The 12,088-nt window shown below is 40.1% G+C and overlaps 1 protein-coding gene across 1 annotated transcript in view; it reads left to right on the plus strand.

The window, feature by feature from the left end:
• WNT7A (Wnt family member 7A) overlaps positions 1 to 12,088 on the plus strand; it is a 64,988-nt gene that overhangs the window by 23,952 nt on the left and 28,948 nt on the right. The window contains exon 3 of the mRNA XM_042455954.1: positions 6,537 to 6,808. Coding sequence (XP_042311888.1) covers positions 6,537 to 6,808 — 272 coding nt within the window. The remainder of the gene's footprint in view (positions 1 to 6,536; positions 6,809 to 12,088) is intronic.

A 12,088-nucleotide genomic window follows, 5' to 3' on the forward strand; every position in this document is an offset into this window, starting at 1 on the left:
TTTAATTGAATTGATCATTTAATGCTTTTAAAAATTTCTGTAGCATATACTGTTTTAGCCATGTTGTTTCAGTTTACACTGTAATTTAGTTTGGTTCCCATATTGGGAGAAAGACAGGATTTCAATCAATCAGTCAATCAGTCAATCAATCAAATAATACTGAGAGTAAAGCCATTTGATCTACATGTTAGTTTAAAATCATTTGAGGTGGACACTCCTTAAAATATTCTTTATAATTATGATTTGCATTGTTAATGGAATGTAACTTCTGGAAGGCATTCTTTTCCCTCTTATCAGGTATAAACAAAATTTAAAGATATAGCCGTGTCAATCTGTAGAATCAGTATGTAGGAAGATCTTGTAGCACCTTTGAGACTAACTGAAAGAAAGAAATTGGCAGCATGACCTTTCCTAGACTAAAGTCTACTTCCTCAGATGCAACAGGTATAAACAGTGAGGCTAGGCATAATGGTGCGTTCCTGGGGATTGTTTTTATTTTAGAACTCTTTTCACTTTGGAGATCCAACCAATGGAAGGGGTTTTCAGAAGGGTTTTGGCAGCCACAGATTAAATAAGAAATGCTTCACCACTATTTAAAAACATACAGGCCCAAATCCATTTGATCATCCCAGCTAGAGTAGCAGAATCATAGGATCATAGAATCTCAGAGTTGGAAGGGGCTGCAAGGGCCATCTAGTCAAACCCACTTCCATGCAAGAATTTGACATTAAAGCACTCTTAAGAAATACTCATCCAATCTCTGTTTAAAGATCTCCAAAGAAGGAAAGTCCACCACCCTCTAAAGTAGTTTGAGGCAAAGTAGATCCAATTAATTGTTATATGAGAAAGCAACACTTAGGTAAATCTAATTGATTCAATAGGTCTGCTGTAGTTTGATTGGCAGTTCAGTTTGGGCCACACTGAAGTAAAATTTGAGATCAGATTAAGTTAACTGTGATAATGAACAAAAGTACAATAATATTAACAATATAAATTATTATTATTAATAACAACAATAACAGTAAATAACACCAATAAAATTATAAGCCCTTGAAGTGCCCTCCAATAATTTTTCCACACAGTTTTGTCTCCTCTTTATGCTCTTCTGCCTTGTGTGCTATTGCTGGCGATAGCTGTTGTATCTACAAAATGCCCTGGATTATAGCTCATATTTCAGAGTAAACAATGTTTTCAAGGGTAAAACTAATGTGTTGGATGCAAGAAGATAGTCAATGAAATAAGAAAGCTGAATTTAAAGTACCAGTGCCAGATAATTTTCTACTTAATTTACATTCTAAAGAACAAATGTGATCATGCTCTAAATCATGAGTCACTGTGTTTTTAAATTTAATGAGGCAGGAGTATGATGTTTGATCAATAGGATATCAAGCTTTTTATAACTCTGGTGTGGTAAATTGCCTTGGAGTCTTGTCTTTTCAGTGTCCTTTCCCTTGTCCTTCAATACCAGAGAGTTTTCACTAAAGGAGAAAGCATATGGATCTTTCTCTGTTAAAGGAATATCATTTAATGTAGAAAAGTGAAAAGTAGCCCAAGTAGCTAATCAGAGCTCAGAAAAGTCACTTTTTGGTCTAGAACTCCCATACTGGGAGATTCTGTGAATTATAATAAATAAAAACATTACTTTTCCAAACTCTGGTCAAAAATGGAGCCACTAGTGCTCTTTGGAAATGTGGTCTGAATGGTAGGATATGACAGGAAGGGTGTGGTATAGAGGATATGTAGTTAAATGACAACAGCAAACCCTGGCCTCTATTGGTAAGCATCACATTACACTCTTGCTGGGCTAATGAATGTGAGGACCATAAATGGAAGCCTACTCTAGAGCAGCCCAGTTCATTTCAGACTGCGATGAACCCAACTTTCTTCTTTCCCCTGCTAGAACTGTCTCTGAACAAAGAACATGGCCAAGCATGGCCAAGAAACTAAAGGAACCCAAATCTGAATTTCTACACATTCCAGGTTGACACTCTTCCTTCACCACTCCCCATGATCCATGCTTATGTTAAATAGGTCATCCTCAGTCTGTAGTGGTAAATTTTGAAGTATAGGTGGTCATCATGACTGTCCCATTGCCACGCCTTCAAGGAGATTGCAAAAATATAGGGTAACTGTGTCAGGGCCCATTTTAACACATTAGTTCTATAAGTTTTCATCTCTTAATTTAGAATGTCTTTTGTTAAGCTATTTGTTTTTAGTTGCCCATTCAGGAATGATCTATCATAAATTAATTTGAAATTATAACAGAGATACATCATGCTAATATATTATTCCTAAGAGAATCACCTCATGGCTGTTGTGAGGTTTGTACCTACACCAAGAAAAAACAGAAACTTGTAGAGTGGTGGATGTTGGCAGACAACTTCAAATCATTCTTCTATGCTGCCGCTTTGATCCCTCGAGCTTAACTAGTCCTTCTGGGCTATTGACTGTCCTGATTGAATTTTCCTCTTGAAATCCCCAGTAAAAAAAAAAAAAAAAAAGGGGCCTTTGAGATCTTCCTTTATATCGATGACAAAAAGGCAGCACTGGCTAAGCTGTGCACAGATGTAGTGATAAATACCTACAAACAAAGGCAGCTCATTTTCTCCTTTCATGCTCATATTGCCTGCATTGCCCTTGAGGTAAAATTCCAGATAACCAAATTCAGGAGTGGAATTAGAATTGTGAAACTGGAGGGAACAGAAAGCATGTGGAAGGACTTGGAGAGGATAGCAGAGTAGTCACCGCATCAAGAATTACTGGTTGGCAGCCTTGATGGCTCAAGTCCATTCACGTGTGCTCAAAAGCTGTGTTCACTGTGTTCGGTGATGCTTCCTTTCAAGGCACAGCCAAACTTTCAAAACAATATCCATCCTACTGCAAGTACAGAAAAGTTAAATGTCTACAATTGCCAGCAACAACAGGATTGTTAGGTAGTGTTAGATCTTGAAGGAGCTATCCAAGGTACTATACCCTATCAGACTAAAATCTGCAGCACACTCACAGCCCCACTGACATTGGAATCACCACCCACCACTGCAACACTACAGTACAAAATGCATTCTCTTCCTGTCCACTTAATCATCACCTCAACATTCTCAACAGACCCTGAGGTCTCACCCACCACAGCAATAAAAGTAGCTTAAAAACTGCAGTTATACCTCAAAAGAGGTGGTGGGACCTTGAGTGAGGTTTTCTTGGCAAGATTTATTCAGAGGAGGTTTGCAATTGTCTTTTTTTAGAGGCTGAAACAATGCTTGTTTCTCAAGGTCACCCAGTGGATTTCCATAGCTGACTGGGATTCACGGGTTGATTCAGAAGTCCTAGCTTCAGTACTGGCTTCAGTTGTATTTCTCCACTGCAGCCACTAGAATTGGACTATCCAAATATGCTAAGCAGCCTTCCCCTCTGGGTCTCTTGCAAGCTACCATGAGTGGGAATGATGAGAGAAGCCAACACATCTGGAGGGACATACTGTAAGATGTAAAATTTGTTCAGAGTCCCTTATAGAAGAGCAATATTTTTCTAGGTAGCTTGTAATAAAATGAGAAGGTTATCTTTTGTGGTGGGAAGTGGAACAAACAGGATATAATAAACAAGATATTAAATAATACAGACTCATGTTATCTTTAATGGTATGAATACGTTACAGTCACTGCCAATGTAAATGGCAAAACCTTCACTCTCTCTAAAGTCATAACCTGTAAAGTCTGTGTGACATCCTGATGAGATGAAATATGGCAATTAAAAATTCATACATTTAGACCTTTTTCACTTACTGTAGTTTAAGTTACTCTTACATTATATTTATGGTAAAGCAGCTCATGGAAAGTTTAATATTAGTAGAGTTCCTATATATTTCAAAAGTCCAAGATTCTTATGTCTATAAGCAGTTATATAAATGTAAAACACTAAACATTAAGAAGAGTATACAGTTCTATTAATACATATCCTGCAGCTAAGTGGCCATGAAGGGTAACTATTAGCTGATTTTGTTGATGTCATCCTTGAATCCATTATGCTACAAGCTATTTGTGGCATTTGATAAGGAAGTAGATATTTTCAGTAAAATAACCACTAAGAGACAAGTATTAATATATAGATCGCTTGTGGGGAGTGATTCTGCTGAGAATACAATGCTTGAGGCTTAAATTCTAAACAAACATGCCTGTGATCAAGTCTTGTTGAACTCAGTGGCTTCTTTCTGAGTAGACATGTACAGGATTGAAGTGCATTGGGACGGTTTATCAGAGATACCCATTATTTCAGGTATATGTATCTAAATGTTGTTACAGTAGGGGCTAGGTACTAAGATGGGGGTGGTGAATTGATTGTCTTCTAAATATTGCTGGACTATAATTTCCACCAAGCCTGATCAAAGCCCACACTGGCTGGAGCTGAGGGGAACTGGGAATCCAATAAGTTTTGGAAGGCCATAGGTTACCCTCTTACAGAGTTTTGCCTAAGAGTTAACAGAAAAGGTAGGTTTCCAAAAGAGATTTGCTGGAAGTAAGGGAGATGGCATTGTATAGGTGTCCTAGGAGGCAATGCAGAGAGCGTAGCAAGGGAGAAAAGCCAGGATAGCCCTAGGAAATAGGAAACCTATAGATGGCTAAAGGGTGGTGGAAGTGGATGAACAAAGACTCTGGGAAAGGATCTGATGGGCTATAATGGTAGGGAAAAATTGGAAGAGGGCCTCTTTTTTTAAAAAGTAAGCATTATGTCAGGGACGTAGCTAGGATTTTAGGAAGAGGGGGTCCAGACTAAGTGCCACCATTATAATGGGGCTTGGGTGCGGCGGCGCAGCAGCACACACCATTCATTTTTCTAATGGAAGGGGGGGTCTGGACCCCAAGAACCCCCACCTTGGCTACATCCCTGATTATGTGTTGTTCTCATATAGGCAGGAAGCCAGTGTAGGGATCTAAGGAGTATGATTTGTAGTCAGAATATGAGAGACGTGAATCATTTGGGCAAGAGTGTGAGGATTCAAGGTGAGTCAATTCAAGGTTGACTGTGGTCCAAAACACACTGCAGAAATAATCCAGTTTGAGACTACTTTAACTGCCCTGGCTCAGTGCTGGGTAATCCTGGGAATTGTCATTTATTTTGGCACCAGAGCTCTCTGACAGAGAAGACTAAGTGTCTCACAAAACTACAGTTCCTAGAGTTCCCTAGCATTGAGCCAGGGCAGTTAAAGCGTTCTCAGACAGGATTAGTTATGCAGTCTGTTTTGAACCTGCATCAGTCAGTTCTTATACAATTAACTGGTATAGGCTGGAAAGGAATATATTCACCCATTGTATCATGACCAGAAGATCTTACCTTAGCCATGTGCTAATGCATATTATCCACATATCAACTACAAATAAATATTTTGGGGTGGCAATCAGAATAACAACAAAAGATGGCCAAGATCCAGCACTGAATCTAATGGAGTATAAAGTCCCCCTAGTGTTTTCTGTGCTGGATTTCCTGGTTCCTTGGTCATGAGACACAACTTGATGGTGCCAGGGTGCATCCCTATGGACAGTTAGGTACTGAGTACTTCCTTGCACAATGAACATAAAAGCACAAGTGCTTGCATAATCTGAGCTCCAAGGCCGTTGTCCCAGTTTATCCATGCATGTATCAGCAAAAGGTTTCTGGCCCATGTGCCTTTCTTTTTAGAGGGCAGTCTTTTAACTGAAAAGCGGTTTGTCTGATGGTGGCCTTTTATACGAATGCAGCCTCTGTTTGAAAAGTTGTCCAGTATAAGTCCAGGAAGGAGAGCAAGAACATTAAAGTTGATCATAAACATACAAATAGATCTTACAGCACTTTGAAACTAACTGAAAAAAAGAATCTACTTTTTCAGATGCATGGGATGGGTCATGCTACCAGCTTCTTTCTTTCAGTTAGTCTGAAAGGTGCTACAAAATGCCTTTGCATACTAATTTTCCAGATTAATATGGCTATGATTTAGAATTCTTGACCATCAACAGTAATTACATAGATGGGAAACTCAGCAGGCAGCACACATGTCACTCGGTGAGAGTCTTCTGCTCTGTTATAGGAGGTCCTTGATTACTTTTTAAATCTGAATAATTATTTCTAAAGGTACATCTAAAGAGAATTATTAGCACATGCAAACTGTATGCAATTTATGTCCCTTTTTGTCCTCTTCTTTGGTCCTGCTTGCATGGCAACCCTGTGTGAAACTAAAGTATAGTAAGAGCAGCCTTGCTTGCATCATTAAGTACTGACTACTTCACTTTTAGTTTGGTAAATTCAAGCACTTGGACATAGCAAAATGTGTTGCCTTCACTACAACATGTGTACTGATTCTTTGAGGAGTGCTTGAGCATCCACAAGAGACTAGTATTTCAAAGTATCAGGAAATGCTAATGCTTGCATACCTATAGCATGAATAACCTTGCAACATTTCCATTACACAGAATTGCACAAGTTGTTGGTTCCACCACCCCATCCCACCCCACCCCACCTCTTTCCTCCAAATGTCCTATCCTTGACTGAGCAATGTGTCCTAATTTCAGGGAGCAGAGAAGCAGCATTCACCTATGCCATCATTGCTGCTGGAGTAGCACATGCGATCACTGCTGCCTGCACCCAGGGGAACTTGAGCGACTGTGGCTGTGACAAGGAAAAACAGGGACAGTATCACAAAGACGAAGGATGGAAATGGGGAGGCTGCTCCGCAGACATCCGATATGGAATAGGATTCGCCAAAGTGTTTGTGGATGCAAGGGAGATTAAACAGAATGCCAGGACCCTCATGAACTTGCACAACAACGAGGCGGGGCGAAAGGTAGGCACCTGCGCTCACCTCCTCAGGTGGCCATCCTATATCTCTACAGCAACTTGTATGCACATTTTCTTTCATAGTAATGCCATTTTTCAGCTCCTGGCTATGAACATTTGGACAGCATGATCAGCCAGATTATCCTTCTGGCAAATATTTGTCCGGACCAGCACTTCACAGTAATAAAACATAAAGTAAAAACTAAGAAGGCATAATGAAAGCATTTTAAGGTTAAATGTATGGTATTGTGGATGCTGTCATCTAGGTAAGTGCATCTTAATTTGCCTGATATAGGTGACCGGCAGGATTTTCTTCCCCCAAATGTGGCAAAGACTGGTACCATATCTGTGCCCTTTGCTACCACTGTTTCTTTCTTTCCTGGAAACTCACCTTTGGCTTGCAGCCATTAGCTCACAGAATGACACAAGTTCACAGGCCACCACTGATCTAGACTAAAAGGCACAAGCCAATTCTCACATTGTAGGAAGCTCCTGAACTAGCCTTTACAACATCAGTACAGGGTGGCAGGTATTGGCTTACATGATTTTTCTGCCCATCTAATGTGTTAACCCTCAAAAGATCAATAATTAGTTATTTTCTCTCCCAGAAGTGTTTGCTCTCCTGGACATGGGAGTGGAAGGGATCTCTTTTGTGGGAAATTAAGCATTGTGAATCCTTTCTGTATTCAAACATTATTAATCGTTTGTCATCATACATGATAAATGGAAGCTCAAGTGTCATGTATCATTGCAGGCTTTCTTTATCTGTAAATCAGAAATCTCTGGTAGGTAACTTTTTCTGTAAAGGGTAAGTGCTGTATTTTTGTTAGCTATCACAATGCCATTTACTTGCTAGAATGTTTTTTCTATCTGTCTGTAAATAGAAAGTTCACTTTGGCAGATTTGGATTGGAAGGGCAGGGTGGTGGCTGTTGTTAGTAATTGTTCTTGGCAAGATTTGTTCAGAGGAGGTTTGCCTTCCTCTGAGGCTGAGAGAGTGTAACATGCAAAGATTTACCAGTGAATTCCATGGCTGAGCAGGGATTTGGACCCTGGTTTCCAGAGTTGTAGTTCAGTGCTGAGATTACTAGGCTAAGCTGGCTCTCATGTGGTGGGACTTGTTAGTCTTACAATAATATTAGGTGATCCTCAGGAACCAAGAGCTCCAGCACATCTTGAAATTTAGAAAGCCTAGTTCTCCAGTAGCCATGTACATTTATCACATGACCAGATAGGTGGAAGCAGTTTCTTCTCTTCTCTTTTCTTTTAAAGTTATAGTCATTCTGGTATCTGCCAAACTGTACTGCAGGTATTAGGTTTCAGTGAACAGTTATACTGATGATAGATATTGCTGCTTAATATGCTAGAATATCTTTATCATGAGGTTTTATCATGGATTGCTGCTGTTGTGAATGGTTACTATGGCGGGATACAGACTGCCCAAAGTGGGTGGTCTCCCGCCACCCTAGTTTGCTCCGTGGGGAAGCCGCAGCCTCCAAACCGCGGGGCTTCCCCGCAGAGCAAAAAGAACCCTTAAAAATCAGGTTCTTTATGCAGCGCCATTGTGATGCCACAATGCGCCAATGGTGCACTTGCAGCATCACAATGGCGCTGGGATGTGTGGATGCTAAGCGTCCGCCACGTCAAAATGGCGGCGCCCATGTGTACTGGGTGCCGCCATTTTTACATACAGATTATGTACTAGGGTTGCGGGGCGTATATAAGCAGTGCCCTGAGGCAACCCTAGTACATATGCAGGCTGGCGCTTTTGCCGGTCTGTACAGCACCTATGTTTATTTTCTTGGAGGCTATAGTTAACACTGGCTACTGGTGATGACTGTGGGATATTCCAGTAAGATATTCCAGAACACATTACACATGGATAGACTACATAAAGGAAGCTATGGCTCTGAGTCTGCAAGATTTGAGCAGGGCTGTTGGTGACAGGGTGCCTTGGAGGTCTCTTATTCAAAAGCTAATCGTATGTTGAAGTTGACTTGATGGAAGTTAACAACAACAAATAGTGGAGACAGTATTCTTTTGCTTTTGCACTCACTCATGCCCATAGTCTTCCCTCAGATAGCTGGATGGTCCCTGTGGAAGCTGAATGATGGGCTAGACAGGGGTTAGGTCTGATATGCTGTGGTTGTTCTTATGGTCTTATGTTTTGCATGTATTTAAACTTTAATGAAACTACTAGTTGATGTATTTTTTTTTGCATTTAACTTGCATCTGACCTCTCTATTGATGTGTCCCCACCTCACCACCAACCTCAAACAATAATTCATGAAAGCTCATACAGATGTTATGCTTATATACTTATAACAAATAAATTTACAGTAGTACAAAAATCTTTGTTGCTCTTGTTATCTACATTTATATACATACAGTTGGCTCTTTGTATCCATGGATTCTTTATCTACAGATTTGAACATCCATGGCTTGAAAATATTTAAAAAGCATATACATACCAAAAAGCAAACACTGATTTTGTCATTTTATAAGGGAAACCATTTTACTATCTATTGTATTTAATGGGACCTGAACACCCACAGAATTTGGTATCCACAGGGGGTCCTGGAACCAAACTCCAGCAGATACCAAGGGCCCATTGTATTTGTTGTTGTTGTGTGCCTTCAAGTCATTTCTGATTTATGGCAACCATATCACAGGGGTTTCTTGACAAGATTTGTTCAGAGGAGGTTTGCCATTGCTTTCCCCTGAGGTTGAGGGAGTGTGATGTGCACAATATCACCCAGTGGGTTTCATGGCTGAGTGAGGATTCAAACCTTGGTCTCCAGAGGTGTAGTCCAACACTTAACCACCACACCATGTGTACCTGTTAATTAAGGAGACTACTTCATCTGATGAAGGGGAATCTAATTTATGAATGCTTAACAATAAATTTGTCCAGGGGTACAGCCTAGTGTTCAGGGGCAAGCAATAGAAAGCCCTTTTTGCTCCACAGGTTCCCCCCTAGCCTGAAGGAATGAGCTGGCCAGTCTACTGGAAATCCCAAAGGGCTCACCTGCTGCTGTTGAAATGAGGGAGGCAGGATGAAGACGTCTACCCAAAGGGGACAGGAAGGAAGAGTGGTGCTGGGAAACAGCCAACACCAAGAACAATAGCATAGTGGACAGGAGTATGTGGGTGGATAATGTTAAGCTGGGCAGAGCCTGGAGCAGAACAGGTGGTGCCCGGTGGCTCTTTTGGCTTGCAATGCAGATGGCATCATGCTGTCCGGTACAGCCTAGTTATGCCCCCAAATCTTTTAGGCCTTCAGTTGACAAAATACACTTTTGTCTTTAATCCAATGTGACTTAGTGGACATTGGCTAGTATCAATGGTACTTTTGTTCCTCCTTCCCCTGTGATCAAGTACACTGCCCCCCCCAATTCTCTGTAGGGTCTCTAAGTTTCCTTCCACTGGTTTTGAGTATTTACAGGGTTTATAGAGGGAGGAGGAACCCCCTCCTCTTTTGGTCTTGCTCACAATACCATTTTCATATGTAGAATGATAACTCCAGATCTCGCCGTTGGTCAGTTTTGGTGCAACAGATTTAACCCAACTGTTCCTATCGAAACTCTGCACAGGTTTTGCTGGTGAAGTGTTTAGGTCTTATTTTTGTAGCCCAGATGCCTTGGGTTGTCCTTTACATACAGAAATGATCTCCCTAATAGCTGGTCTGAAAAGCAAAATATTAATGTTTTTGAGCTTCTCGTTTTGATTGATTTAAAGACAATTTTAATAACTTCTATGCTGCTCCAAAACATTGGATCAGAAGACTGAATTCAGGCTTTTTGAAGTGGGAAGAAATGATCATACCCAATCAAATCTGAAGGGTCATGTCTATTATGCCAATTAAACATAATTGTAGGCAGTAATTAAATCATAGATGTGCCAACTATTTGTGATACCCGAGTAAGGTTTTTGTTTTGTTTTGCATATAGCAAGTAATAGATGCATAATAAGTAGTCTGGTTTACTTTGAACTGGGCTGGTGTACTGCTTCCTTGGATTCAATTTATAAATGGGACCAATTTATAAATGAAGACAATAATAAAAGTTCAAACAATGTGCACACACACACACACACACACACACACACAGAGCAATAATATTGCATATTTTATACTGAGCCCAGAACATTTAGAGTCTCCAAAAGTTCCATGAACCTCACAAAGTACCAGTGTAGGACTGATTTACAGAAAATTTTGTTGCTGAAAAATCATGGGAACTAACTTCAAAGCTCTAAATAAAAATAAAGAAATAAAACATACAAATGCAAAACTTCTGTAGGGAATGTACCCTTCTTCCATCCCTCCCAAATCCATACATAAAGATCATATCACCTCTTTTAAGTTTAATTTCTTATTCCTGAGAAACACAGCTGCTCTCTGCTCCAACTCTCTGTTGTACCCAGTGTGCCAGAACCAAAACATATGAAGGATGCACTGGCATCACATAATGAATTTTTTAGATCTCTGAACTGAAGGATAAATGCATAGTACTGATAACATTGCCTATCAATAATAACTGTTCCATCTGATTTCTGATTTCTGAATATATCAAGCTTCATTGCATTCATATAACTAACTGTACATGTGCATGCATGTGTCTTCAAGTGGCCTGTCAACATATGGCAACCCCATGAATTTCACAGTTTTTAAAGGCAAGGAATACTCAGAGATGGTTTTGCCAGTTCTTTGCTTTGAAGTATAGTCTACAGCACTTGGCATTTGTTGGCAGTCTCCCATCCAAGTACTATCCAAGGCTGACTCTACGTAGCTTCCAAGATCAGATGGGTCTGGGTGCCTTTAGAGTATTTAGGCTGGCTATATGCATGGAGATAATTCAAGGACTCTAGCACACTTACAAAATGGATTAATACATGAAAGGCTTTATTAACTGACCAAAAGGTGCTCACAGAATTATTTTGGATGTGACCTTTCTGATGATAAGCAGAAGTGAAAATAATTTGTATTTTCTGGTCCTTTCCATCTCTATATTATCTGCAACTCTAATCTTTTCACAATTTTACCCACTAATGTGCTGTCTGGTCATGTGTACCTTGTTTCCCATCATTTAATGGGATCATTTAGCTCTTAGGGTGGGCACAGGAAAAATTGTATTTGGGGTAAGATGGAGATTCAAGAGGACAAGAATTATTTGTTTTACCTTATCTTGTGTTCCCCTCCCTCCCTGATGTGACATCTAGAGCCGTAAATGCAGTTTGAATTTGCCATTATATTTCAAAGGTCTTGTTTATATTTCATATTTCATTGTGTC

This window comes from Sceloporus undulatus, chromosome 2 (assembly GCF_019175285.1).
Source record: "Sceloporus undulatus isolate JIND9_A2432 ecotype Alabama chromosome 2, SceUnd_v1.1, whole genome shotgun sequence".
In the NCBI taxonomy this organism is placed as follows: Eukaryota; Metazoa; Chordata; class Lepidosauria; order Squamata; family Phrynosomatidae; genus Sceloporus; species Sceloporus undulatus.